The 12,097-nt window shown below is 50.9% G+C and overlaps 1 protein-coding gene across 9 annotated transcripts in view; it reads right to left on the reverse strand.

Annotated features, from left to right (window-relative positions):
- Nucleotides 1-623: 623 nt before the first annotated feature.
- RPH3AL (rabphilin 3A like (without C2 domains)) overlaps nucleotides 624-12,097 on the reverse strand; it is a 138,700-nt gene continuing 127,226 nt past the window's right edge. For 5 of the 9 annotated variants that reach the window (XM_019739550.2, XM_074320073.1, XM_074320069.1 and 2 more), the window contains 3 exons: nucleotides 5,486-5,599; nucleotides 3,624-3,770; nucleotides 1,604-1,783 (listed from right to left, as the gene is read on the reverse strand). In XM_019739550.2, coding sequence (XP_019595109.2) covers nucleotides 1,749-1,783; nucleotides 3,624-3,770; nucleotides 5,486-5,599 — 296 coding nt within the window. In that variant the 3' untranslated portion in view covers nucleotides 1,604-1,748. Of the gene's footprint in view, nucleotides 1,784-3,623; nucleotides 3,771-5,485; nucleotides 5,600-12,097 lie in introns of all 9 variants that reach the window. The other 4 variants (XM_074320074.1, XM_019739551.2, XM_019739549.2 and 1 more) reach the window with 1 other exon arrangement.

The following is a 12,097-nucleotide window of genomic DNA, read 5'->3' on the forward strand; positions in this document are numbered from 1 at the left end:
ACCAATACTATTTTCACACCCATCCTGAACGTCCCTCCAAGTTCTGAGCGTTCTGCAGAGCAAATGGGCGTGTTCACCGTTGGCTTTCTCTCTTACAGACATTTTGGGGAGTAGTGAAAGCTGGCACTACACAAGTTATATTCTTCCATTTTTCAAAGTTTTCAGACCTCTCTTATCTGCTGCCATCTCCTCTCCTATCTTGTTGTCTTTGTGGTTAATGCTATTTTCATTCCTTTATGTCATTTTAGCGAGGTTTTGGGGGCAGAGGAAATACAAATGTATTCAGTTCACCATATTTAATCAGAAGTCCTTGTTCATTTCATAAACATTTTTTACACATGTACAGATGTTTGTATCACTCATTTGGATTATTTGTATGTATACTTAATTTTTTTTTTTTTTTACATAGATGGCCTTGCTTTTTCCATTCAATGTTAGATTTGTGAGTTGTTTTTTTTTTTTTAGATTTGTGAGCTCTTAACACACACAGACCCAGCTCATTCCTTTCACTGCAGCTTAGGAAATGTTCCAGCAATCAGTGTATCACATTTGTTTCCATCCATTTCTTTACTGATCCATCTCAGAAACACAAGTGATTGTGGTCTTTTTATCAACACACTGGCTCAATGCAAATCCTAATCTTTATTTTTATTCTGAAACATAACTTGTCCTAGGGAAGCAGGGAGCTTTTTTTCACCGTCTGCCAGTAGCAAGGGCAAAAAAAGCTAATGGTGGGGGCCCGAGAGCCTGGAGAAAGGAAGGCCCTTTGAGGACAGGGTGGTGGGGGCAGTGGGAGAACAAGAAGGATGGGAGGGTGCAGACACAGACACACACACACACACACACAGACACACACACACACACACACACACGCGTGTTCTCTCTTCAGGGAAGGGTATTCCAGAAGCATTTGCCCATGCTTTGAATTAAGTATTTTTCATGCCAACAACGAACCTATTGAAGAGAAATGAATTAATGGCTTAGGGGAGCCTCGTGCCCCAGCTGGGGACTTGGCGGAAGGCTGATATTCAATGAGTGAATTTACAGTCTTCACCAGACCCCTTCTCAGCTCCACAAGCAGGGGAGAGGCTGAACAAAACCCCGGGAGGCCAATAGAGGGGTTTCAAGAAACAACAAAGAGCCAGGTTTCAACAGCAGCTCCTGGGCCAGCCCTGAGTGAGGGGAGGGTGCTGCCCCCACTCCCAGGAGTTGCAGGCAGAGGGTGAGGGAGTCAGTCTCTCACCCCACCTGCTCTGGGCTCCACCACGCTCTCTTGGGGCCAAGCTCGGCTTTGAAGAATAATGCTCCTGGTTGGATTTCTACTTCCATTAATACAAACATGGAGAACGCCTGCCTGGTGCTCTCTGAAACTTCAGTGCACATGGGTGGGGGGCCCACAGGGTGGGTCTGAAGGCCCTTCCTGCCCAACCTCAGACAAGAGCCAACTTACATACAGGGTAGGGGAGGACAATAAATAAAGGTCATGGCTGAGTGGAATGGCTGGGGACGGCGATGAGGATGGCTCCCAAGGGAGAAGGGGTTCAGAAAGGCACTGGGTGAGGGAATGCAGCCCTCCAAACACTGGTTTGTTGAATCAGAGGTCACATCTGTCAGGGTTGTATGTCAGGGCTCTGGCTCCAGCGCCTGCGTTCCCTCTCTCTCCCTCTAACTCTTCCACGGAGAAATCTGCTCCGCGCACCAAACGGGTCTCTGCTCAGGGCAGGCAGAGGGGATCCTCAGAGGCCACATCAGCAGTGGGGACTCCCCCAGCTGTGCCCTTTGCCTTTGGGGGAGAGAAAAAAAAGGTCATTATAGGGTGCACAGAGGCAGGGTCCCTCCCTGGCGACAGCTTGACCTCTGGGAGTGAAATGGAGGCGATGGCAGGGAAGGCAGTTTCGCTTTCTGAAACTAACCAGGGGATGCCGGGGAGAGCTGGGGGCTGGCGCCCTGGGCAGAGGGCTGCTCCCCTTTGCTGCGTCATCGTAGGTAAGTCATCTGCTCACCGTGCTTCAGGGTGTCCAGTGAAACCTGGGATAATCAACACAGCTGACCTTCGATGCCAGAAGGAAAACACGGACACGGGAATATAAAGCTTTCCTTTGGGCCAATCTTTTTAAAGTTATTTCTTAAGTGCTGGAATCCTTTCTATGTACTGGCCACACAGCCTCCCCCTTCATTACTGGACATTTCCTAAGACTTAGTACTCAGGTAGGCAGTCCACAGTGTGCTGCATCTTATTTTACCCTCCCTGCAATCCCGTGAGGGGCGTGATGGGGTCTACAGTTTAGCGACCATGGAACTGGGCGCAGAGAGATCAATTATTAGGTTGAATCATATTGAATGGCCAACGTTCGATTATTTTTGACCTATAAAAATGCAATTTCGTATTGAGTGAAATGGTGTGCCCCAGTTCGCATGGCTATGGGTGGCAGGGCTGGGACTAAAATTCAGGCCTGCTTGATTCTAAACTGTCCCCTGCGGAGGATTTCAGGAGGCTAGAGGGAGGGGAGAGGGACCCCCCTCTCCCTGAGACCTGCCCACTTGCTGTGTCTCTTTATGCCCTGCCCTGCAGCTTCTGAGGAACACTTAGATGGGGAAGGGGGAGGAGGTGAGGTGGAGGGGAAGGGAAAGGAGGGAGGGTGGGGAGTGGGGAGCGGGCCAGAGCTCCCGCGTGGATTTCTGGGGGGTGGCTGCCAGTGCACCCAGGCTCCTGCAACTAACGCACTGGAGACCAGCGGCTGTGCAGACCCACACGTGCACCAGGCGTGCTGTGGGTCCTATGGCCCTGGAGGCACCAATTCCAGCTGGGGCTTCTTTCTTGAAGGAGACCAGGGGCTGAACATCATTTGCACAATGTTCCCTGGTTTGACTGTGAAGAGGCCTCCGCATCCCCACCCCCACCCCCATTGTGACTCCCAAGCTGGCCGAGCACGGACAGTGGGCTTGGGGGGGCAATGGGAGCTTGGATTTTTGCCCTTGGTTTCCACAGCCATCAAATGGGGCTAATAAGCCTCCTGCCTACTCCTCCGATAGAATAAAAGTTGACCTTGGCAGTATAAGGGCAGGCTGGGCTCTAATGCCACGAGCTCCAGTGGTCTCGAATTCTCCCTCTGATTTGGGCCTGGCCTAGCCTGGGCTGTTTCGGGTATAGACTCAGCTTCCTCAGCCACATGGTAGGATTCTGGAGGTCAAGGACTGCTCTCCACCATCCCCAGCCCAAGTACGTGATGGGGCTTGGTGAGGACTGGATTGCCTCGCTCATTGTGGGTGCTCTTGAAACGGGAGTTACTGGGACTGTTATTGAGATGGGGAAAGGCTTTGAAAGATTACACATTTTATAAAGCTGAGGATGGTAACAAGCATTGTTACAATTACTGAGAAGGAATAGGGATGGTTTCCATTATTATTTTGGGTTCCCCTCTGTTCATTGCAGGCAGGGGTGGGGTCTGGCTCACCTCTGTTCCTTCACTGCCTGCACAGCACTCAGTTAACATAGAGAATTGAAAGCTTCATCTATCACTTTCCAGTTTGGGAGGGTCGAGTGAGAGAGAAGGGCCCTGGGAGAGGGGGAGCAGAAGAGGGAGAGGAGGTCAAGGGGTAGGAAGCAGCCGCTGGGTACTCACTGGGGCCCTTTGGGTCCGGCCAGGGTGGGGTACCTCTCTGTGGGTCTGTAGGGCCTGTCCCGATCTCACTGGCCAGGCTGCTCTGGCTCCCTGAGAGGTGGCTGGGTGGGCGAGTGAGTGCCATCTTGGGGGACTCCACACTGCCACCTGCAAGAGACCATGTGTAGGCCTGAATGATTCAATGCTGGGCCCTTAGGACCTTAAACTGAGACAGGATGATCTCAGCCTGTCAAGGAGCTGATGTAAAGCCTTCTCATTTGGATTTGTGATGGGTGTCTATGGGACTGTCTGCTCAGAGCCCCTTATCCTGGGAACCGCCACTTCCTGCCCCCAAGTGGCTGTCATGTTCTAGCATGACCCTACCCTCTGGCCACCGCTGACTGGTCCACGATATGTAAAGGCCACCAAGTGGGACTTCACGTCGTTTCACTAAGGAACAAGTAAAGTCACCAACATGAAAATCAGCAGTGAGGAGGAATTTTTCTTGCCCTCACAGAATGAGGGTGTGTGTCAGGGGAGGGTATATATTTTGGTAAACTCAATGGGATTATTCATTGATGCCTTTCCTAACTAAAGGATCCTCACTCAAATATGGCTGTTAGTCCTTGCCTGGCCAAGAGGGCGGACGTGGGGCCTGCACTCCATCTTTTCCTATCCTCTAGACCCACGTGGTCATAGCTGAGAGTTGGTGTGAAGGGAAGATTCAAGAGCTATGGTGATAACGGAAAGGAGGGGAATGTAGAACCTGCCCTGGAAACCAAAGCTGGCAGGTAAGTTTCCTTTACACTTTCTTAAGACAACCTCTTTAACCTGAGGGGCCTAAGAGATCATGTAGTCCAGGGACAGTTTTCATCTCTTACATCATCTTCACCTATTGATATTGACCACCTGGAAAACTGCACTGATGAACATTCATTCTGAGGCTGCATCAGGCTCTGTGGGAAAGCATATCATGATCAACTAGTAATGTCTGCCACGGACACAGGAGTGGGCGTGGAAGTACGTGTGCCAGGCATGTGCCATTTCTGATCCAGCCAAAACTGCCATCCCCTGCAGGAATTCCTTTCCTATCAGCTCTGGCAGGAGATTGCCCAGCCTTGGTCCCAGGACAGCACCCTGAGGCATTTCATTCCAGTTTGGGGCAGTTATTATAAAGCTTTCTATGTACTGAAATCAGCCTCCCTAAAATGTCTTTCAAATATCCCATTGCTAACCTCTGGAGTAACTCTGAAAGAAGCTGGTGTTTTCAATAACTGAATGGAGCTGGTCCTTTCATCTGGGAAGGCCCTTCATGTGTTTAAAGGAGAGGAACATATGCCGGTGCCTTCTCTGCACCAGCCTCAAGGCCCCAGTTAACTCTCTTTCAAACGACAGAGTCACAGAGCTGAGCTCAGAGATGTTAAATTCAGAAGGAGCTTTGGAGAACATCTGTTTCACCCCATTTGTGCTACATAGAAGGAAACCGAGGCCCAAGAGGTCACAGTATGTATTTGGGCTCCCACTGCAGTTTCATGGCAGAGCTGAGCTAGTCCGGAGAACTTTGTACCTGACTTTCCCAGTCTCATTATTCACGAAGCAAACATTTCATCCGGGCGCTCATAGTGAGCTGAGGAAGAAGCCCAGCTGTGCAGGCTGAGGGCCAGGGAGGCTGCTGGACCTCCCCTCCTCCCCGCCTGCGCACACACCACAGCCTCCTTTCCGCCTGCTCCTCAGCGGTGCTAAGACTTTAGCTTATAGTCATCCCAGCCCCAGGCCCACTTCTCCTCCCTGGTCTAGAACAACTCCGCAGACACTGGCCCAAGGAAGCAGCAAAGCCACCTGCACTGGGCTCTGGAAAGCAGCTGTGTGCTTCTCATGCTTACCTGATTCCCCCCAGATTTTGTCGCCTTTCAGGTCTCTGACCCCAGTGGGTGGGAGTCTATCCTCCAGGCTGCATGAGCTGAGATCTGAGTCGCTGTCACTATCGCTGGAAACCACTGGAAAGAACAGACACCAACACAGGAGGTCACTCCTACCAGCCACCAGCAGTAGGCATTTGGACAGAGAGGGCCAGGGCAGGCTTCCCCTCTTGCCAAGCCAAAGGGGCATAAACCTCAGCTGGCCCTGTGTCCGGGGCATGGGAACAATGGCCTCGGGGTGGGGACAGCAGGGTACTCCTCTCTGCCAGAAAGGTGAGTCCCAGTGTGAGAAGGCTGGGACTCGGGCCCAGGGTGATCAGCACCAGTAGGGAGGACTCACCCCTAGGCCAGTCATCTCCATATGTTACCCCCAACCTGTGGCAGAATGAGAAGCCTCTCATTGTGGTGAGAGTCCACCATCCCCATTGCTGCAGGTGCAAATGCTGAGGCTTGTAGGTGGCCACATGGAAAGGCACAGGTAATGCTCTGTAGTCATGGCAATTCCGGTCCTCACTGACCCTTATGGAATGCTCCAGGCAAACGTGCTAACTCACTGATGCTTCAGAACACCGTCAGATAGGAAACAGTATTGTCCCCATTTTATAGGCAAGGAAACTGAGGCACTTTTCCAAGGTAGCAAGTGGAGGAGCCAGGATTCTAACCGTGGCAGAAGCCAGGATGCTAATCCACCGCCTGTGTTCCTAACCACTCCAATTCCACTGGAAGAACTGAACTGGGGTCCAGCAGGCTTGGGCTATCATCCCAGCTCATCCAGTAGCTCACAGTGGGGTCTGGTGGATACAAAAGGGAGCCAGGCTGATGAGGTGGGAATCCCAGGAGACAGGAGAGGAGCGCAAGCCCTCACAGTAAACACCCACGATGATAGAAATCCTTTTTTCTGGACTAAATGGAACCATATTTGGCTGGTTCATCACCAGTGGGTGTCATAATACAGGATATATTCACATGTTGAACATTCTATTTTAATTTTAAGCACAGAAATGTACATCCATTCCCCAATCTTTTCATGCAGGGCTTGGGTGTTTCTTTGAGATTGGGCCCACACGGGCTTTCCTGCCTACACTGTATCACGTTGTGCTGTCTGTGATTCAGAGGTTCAGGGTCTTCACACTGGAGCAGAGTTCAAAGCCAAGGGCAAAGCGAGATGAGGGCGGAACTCTCTATTTTTCCATTTTTTCTCTCTCATTTTTTTTTTTTTTTACAGTTGCTCTGCCCATACCTAATTCAATAGCTTTTAAAGCAAATGGCTTCTATCAAGACTTTTAATGAGACAACTCTGTGTCTTTTCTGACTCTTTTCATCAATTGACATCACACTGAGTTACGTGATATAATTATAATAACAAGTGCAACTGCACAGAAAGGTTTCGAGTGACAGGTAAGCAGCTCTCACAGGTGACTAAGTCAGAGGATGGGATAAGCGTCAGTGCGTTTTGTCCAGGGAATGCAAAATGCTGACACGGAGGGAGATTAGAAGGCATTGAACACTTTCTGCCAGGTACTGTGCTAGGCAGCTACTGAGTATTATCTTATTCAGTCTGTCGAACGATGCTGTGCCATAGGGACCCATTTGGTGGGAGATGAGATAGGAAAGAAAATCAATCTCTACGTACCAAGGGTGTTAAGAGGTTTCATATGATCCCCTAGGCCCCTTCTGGAGCAGCATGCAGAGGAGAATCCAGAGATCGCATTAAGGCCCAGCAGGAAGAAGAGCCTGCTCAGGTAGGGAAATCCACTGTGGGTATTGGAGGGGAAATGGCAGGACCTATGCCATGTAGTTTCCACCCGAATCTAGAGCCTTCTGGAAAGCCTTCATGTATTCAGCCAGTGTCACCTTCCGGCTAAAGGAGTCAACAAGTCACAGACCAAGCAACCAGAGCTGGTTGCTATTTCAGTTCTAAGATATTCTCGACCCTGTACTTCCACAGCAGAGTGGCTGGCACACAGTAGGTGCTTCATGAAGCTCTGATGACTAACTGGCTCTACCCTCTCCTTTATCCCTATGTCCTGCCAGTTTCACCTCCTAAATGGTTCCTGAATCAATGCTGAGCTCTAGGCCTCATTATCTCCAGCCTGGATTCCTATGACAACCTCCCACTCGGCCCCACCTGCAGGCAACGCCCCCGCACCCCACTGCTGCCCTGCACAGGGGACGCTCCAGCTAACACATGAGTCCCAGTTACCTGTCTTCAAAGGCTCCCCGTAACCTACAGGATCAAACCCTTTGTCTACTTGTCCTACCTCATCTCACGCTACCTGCTCTCCTATTCCAGGCTCCTCTCGTCCCACCGGCTTGGAGCTGCTGCCAAACTAGCAGTCAGCACCTCCTGCAATGACTCACTTCCCTCTGCCCAGAATGCCCTACCCATCGCTCTTCTCCTGGCTCAGGCAAACACCACCTCCTCCAGGAAGCCCTCCCCATTGCCTGTGCTCGGCTGGCTGAATGCCCTGTGCGTTCTGCTATGACTGCACCACTTTGTGCTTCCTGGTCTATGTGTGTTTCCTCCAGCAGGACACAAAGCTCCTGGAGGGCAGGGGCCAAACTGCACCTGGAACGAGGCTGGTGTGCTTCTCCTTCTGCAGGGCCTGACCCCCGTGGGTGGGGCAAGAGTGATGTAATGTGATTGTTCCCAAGCTTTTCCTTCTCTGTCTCTCAAGGATTCTGCCTTTTCTGTTCTGTTGCCTTCCTTCTCCTGCCCTCAGGAAGAGTCCTGCCTTGGCTTCTTGGGCTTTTGTGATGTTGAATCAAAAGGAGACTGGGATGAAGACAGGTGGTCCATATGCCCCCTTCATAGTATTTCAGAAATGCAAGTAAAGGTCTGACTACTTTGCAATTGTTTTTCAGGTCCCTGACTGGATTTCTTTGATCATGATTCCACTGAGACAGGACCTCATTGGCGTCAGTTTTATAAGCATTTACATATTTTTTGACTCACTGACTAAACACCAACCCCGTGGGTCCCCAGACAGAGGGAGTGGGAGGTGGGCAGAAGGCAGCAAGTGGCTCCCCGTGTCTCCCTTGGGCAGCTAAAAAGGAATCAGGGAGGATTCTGCCCTCCCTGCCCACTCCCGGCAGTGGGGGCAGGTGTGTGTGTGTGTGTGTGTGTGTGTGTGTGTGTCCAGCAGCCTGTTAAACAGTGGAGAGTGGTGACTGATCTGCACACCGGTTTCCCCATCTCTTTGGCAGAGATGATTAAGGATAATCTATGCATCCTTCCTCACTTGGAATGTTCTATCTCCCCCATGCTTGATATGCAAGACCTTTGTGATTCTGGGGCTGGGGGGACATGAGGCCAGGGCAGCAGGGGGGACATGGGGCTCTATGGTTAAAATAATGCCTGGATCCTTTGGTGCTAATGGGCAGGTGCCACAGGGCACAAAATACCAAGAACTCAATAGGAGACAATGAGAAAGGATGTCCTAGGTCAGTTCTTCACCCTCGCCCTCTTCTTGTCATCTGTCATACCTGGTCACCGCATTAGGTTGGGAATGGGCGTGGGCTTAAAGTGAAAGGAGATTGTGTTGTGCTACATTGGGAGAGCACTTTCTGGTGTGAGAGGTATGTCTTGTCCAAAACACCAACCCTGGAGGCGGGCTCGGGTGCCACGTTGCTTAGATCCTATGTGGTACTTATGCTGTGCAAGGTTTAGAATAAAAACAAAATCTCCCAGTTATGGTCAATTGTCTTGTTCTTTGTCTCCTTTTATGGGCCCCAAAGGGCTACAGCTGTGAAAGGGGAGAGTAGCCCCGGATGACAATGAGCTCACAAAGGCATCAGAGAGCAGAGAACCAGCCAGCTGACAAGACCCATTCCTTTCGGATGCGTCCTCCTCGGCTCAAGCATCTTTGCTCATCGTGTCTGGGATTCTGAGCTAGGGCCAGGCCCTCAGCATAGAGGGCTTTGTGGGGGCAAACCCATTTCCATTTCTAATCTGCTCTAAGAAACCCCACTCAAAAGAAACAACCAAAGGAAGTCAGCCGCACACCAAGAAAACACTGCTGAGCATGTCCCTGGATACAGCGCAACACAAACGTTGTTTACCCAGATATTCCTCCCGCAGCAAAGGAAGAAGTTTATCTTCTTCCTCCCTCTCCAAATGTACAACCCAAACCTTGGCTAATTTGCCATTCGATTGCCGTCGCTACCTTTCTCCCTGCACAGCAGCTGTGATCATAAATCTTCCAGGTCTATTAACAAAGCTTTTAGGCTCATAAATCTTTTGGCCCTTGCTCTTCCATCCTCAAAAAAAAAAAAAACAACCACTCTGTGTATCTGAACGCTGATTCTACCCTCTCTCATTCCCCAACGGTTGAGGCTAGGATGGCTCGGTGATGAGTGCTTGTATTCTGCCCACGCCTAATTTTTCAGATTGAAGACGGGAAAACACCAGGGGAAGACTGGTCCCAAGAGCCTCCCCAAGAAGGCAGCATCATCAAATGAATTCACCTGAGCTTTGCCATGATGCAGGGAGGATGGAGAGCCTCCCCCTCCAGTGGCCTGAGCCCATGGACCATTTGCTTGAGGACCTGGCATCCCTGAGATTTTGCCATCAGGCCCCAGAAGGGCTGCCCGACTCTGTTCAGCTTTCATCCTCAGCAGTGGACAGCCCCAGTGCCAGCCATGCCCACTTCTCTGGGGATAGGCCAACTTTTTTTTCTTTTTTTCTTCCCCTGGCTCGCTCTTGGATGGATTTGCGATTTGACTGTCACCATGGAAACTCAGATTTTTGGCACATAAAGGTGGGGGGAAGTCATCCCTTTCAGAAAGTCTTTCCTGACTGCCTGAAAGGACAGGTGTGGCAGTTGCTGTCCTATGGAGACACCTTGCCTGGGCCGGCACCGGGGACTGGCATGATGCTGGCCACTTGACCTCACAGTCCTGCACTGGGATTTGGGGGATCTGCTTCCTGGCTCTGCTGTCACTACCTCTCTTTGTGGCTCTGGGCATCTCAGGGTTTTATCACACACAAAAAGAGGCCAACCTGGACAGCTACACTGGGTCTAAATTCTAGGATTCAACTTCAGGTCAGCTTCGTTCTGTCAGTGCAGAGACCCCAATGCCCCTCTCTGGTTGAAAGGTGGGGAGATGTGACTTCTGGGCCACACAACATCTGCCTGCCTGGCACAGGACAGCCGGCAGTCTGTGAACTTGGGAGGCACTTGTGAGCTGCTGCTGCTCTGCTTGGAGGCTCCCAAAGCCCCCAGAAATTATGGGAATTAGAGAGGAAGAGAGATATTTTCAGCAAACATTCTGCCAAAGCAAAGCAGATGGTGGAAAATTTTGCATACTAAAAACAATTTTTTTTAAATGTAAAGGAAAGAGGATAAGGCCCTGGGGAATGCATAGACATCCCCAATTAGCCTTACCCAGCCCACCAACCTGGCTCGGCTGCGCAGAAGAGTCACAGAGCTGTCCCCATTGGGACAGGTGAGGGGCGGGCCGGCAGACTGAAATCCTACTGAGATGCCTTGCTAGTCTGGGGCTCCATTTGGTGGCAGCAAAAGGGAAATGTGGGGTGGTGAAGAGGCACTGGCTCTGAGTCAGACAGCCTCAGGTTGTGTCCTGGCCCTGCTACTTTCCAGCTCTGTGACTCTAGGCCAGTTTCTTCACCTCTCTGTGCTCAGCAGGTCCACCCACGAAATGGGGGATGATGGGTGCTTTTCTGGGTTGTTGTGAACATTACAAGAGGTAACACAGGCAGTATCTGGAACATGGTAGGTGCTTGGTAAACAGGAGCTATTTTACTTGAGGGGGTGTCCTGAACTCATAGCCCACATTCTGGCCCAGGGCTGACCTCTGGGGTCACGGTGTTCGGTGCTTGGGCCAATCTCACAGGGTGGACTCACCTTTCCCAAGGGAGCTTAGATTCCCAAATTGTGCTTCATAGGATGTTGAGGGCACTAGATGCTTTCAGAGGCCGTTTGAAGGCCAAGCTGGGATCTGAACCCAGGCCTGTCCGTTCTTTCCTCCTCACCTGGTATGCAGGGGACCCATGGTCTAGGCTCACCCTAACAGCTCTGCTCCCTCAGAAGTCCTCCCGTCCAGGCAGACCAGTTCTTGCTGTGTCTCCCCTCCATACCCTTTCTGGGGTTCTCTCTGGGCCCTTTTTCCTGTCAGAAGCAGGGGTCTCAGTGTGGGAGAGAAAGATTTCTGTTCACTCCCAGTATCTAGGGTTGAGTTATGGCTCTGCCCTGGATGCTCCTTCATCTTTCTGAACCTCAATCTTCTCATGTGTAAAATGGGGACATTAGTAACTACCAATCCAGTAAGATCAGGCAGGACAAAACGCATTGCAAGTTTATAAAGCTATACAGCCTTTAAGTATTTTTAAAAATTCGAATCCAATTCCTCTTCCAGGAACCCATCTGAATTGTGCCTCTACTGAAAAGTCTCTCCCACCCCGGGAAGGATGGGAGACAGGTTGTCATTCAATCTCCCCACGACTGCCCGGGCAGCTCTTCTGGCACCTCTCAGACACATCTGGCATTGCATTTCTTTTCCTACAATTGCCTTCACTTCCCCAACTGTTTCCAGAACTACCTGAGGGCAGGGCCC

The sequence above is a fragment of the Rhinolophus sinicus genome, linkage group LG15 (genome assembly GCF_036562045.2).
Source record: "Rhinolophus sinicus isolate RSC01 linkage group LG15, ASM3656204v1, whole genome shotgun sequence".
NCBI classification, from domain to species: domain Eukaryota; kingdom Metazoa; phylum Chordata; class Mammalia; order Chiroptera; family Rhinolophidae; genus Rhinolophus; species Rhinolophus sinicus.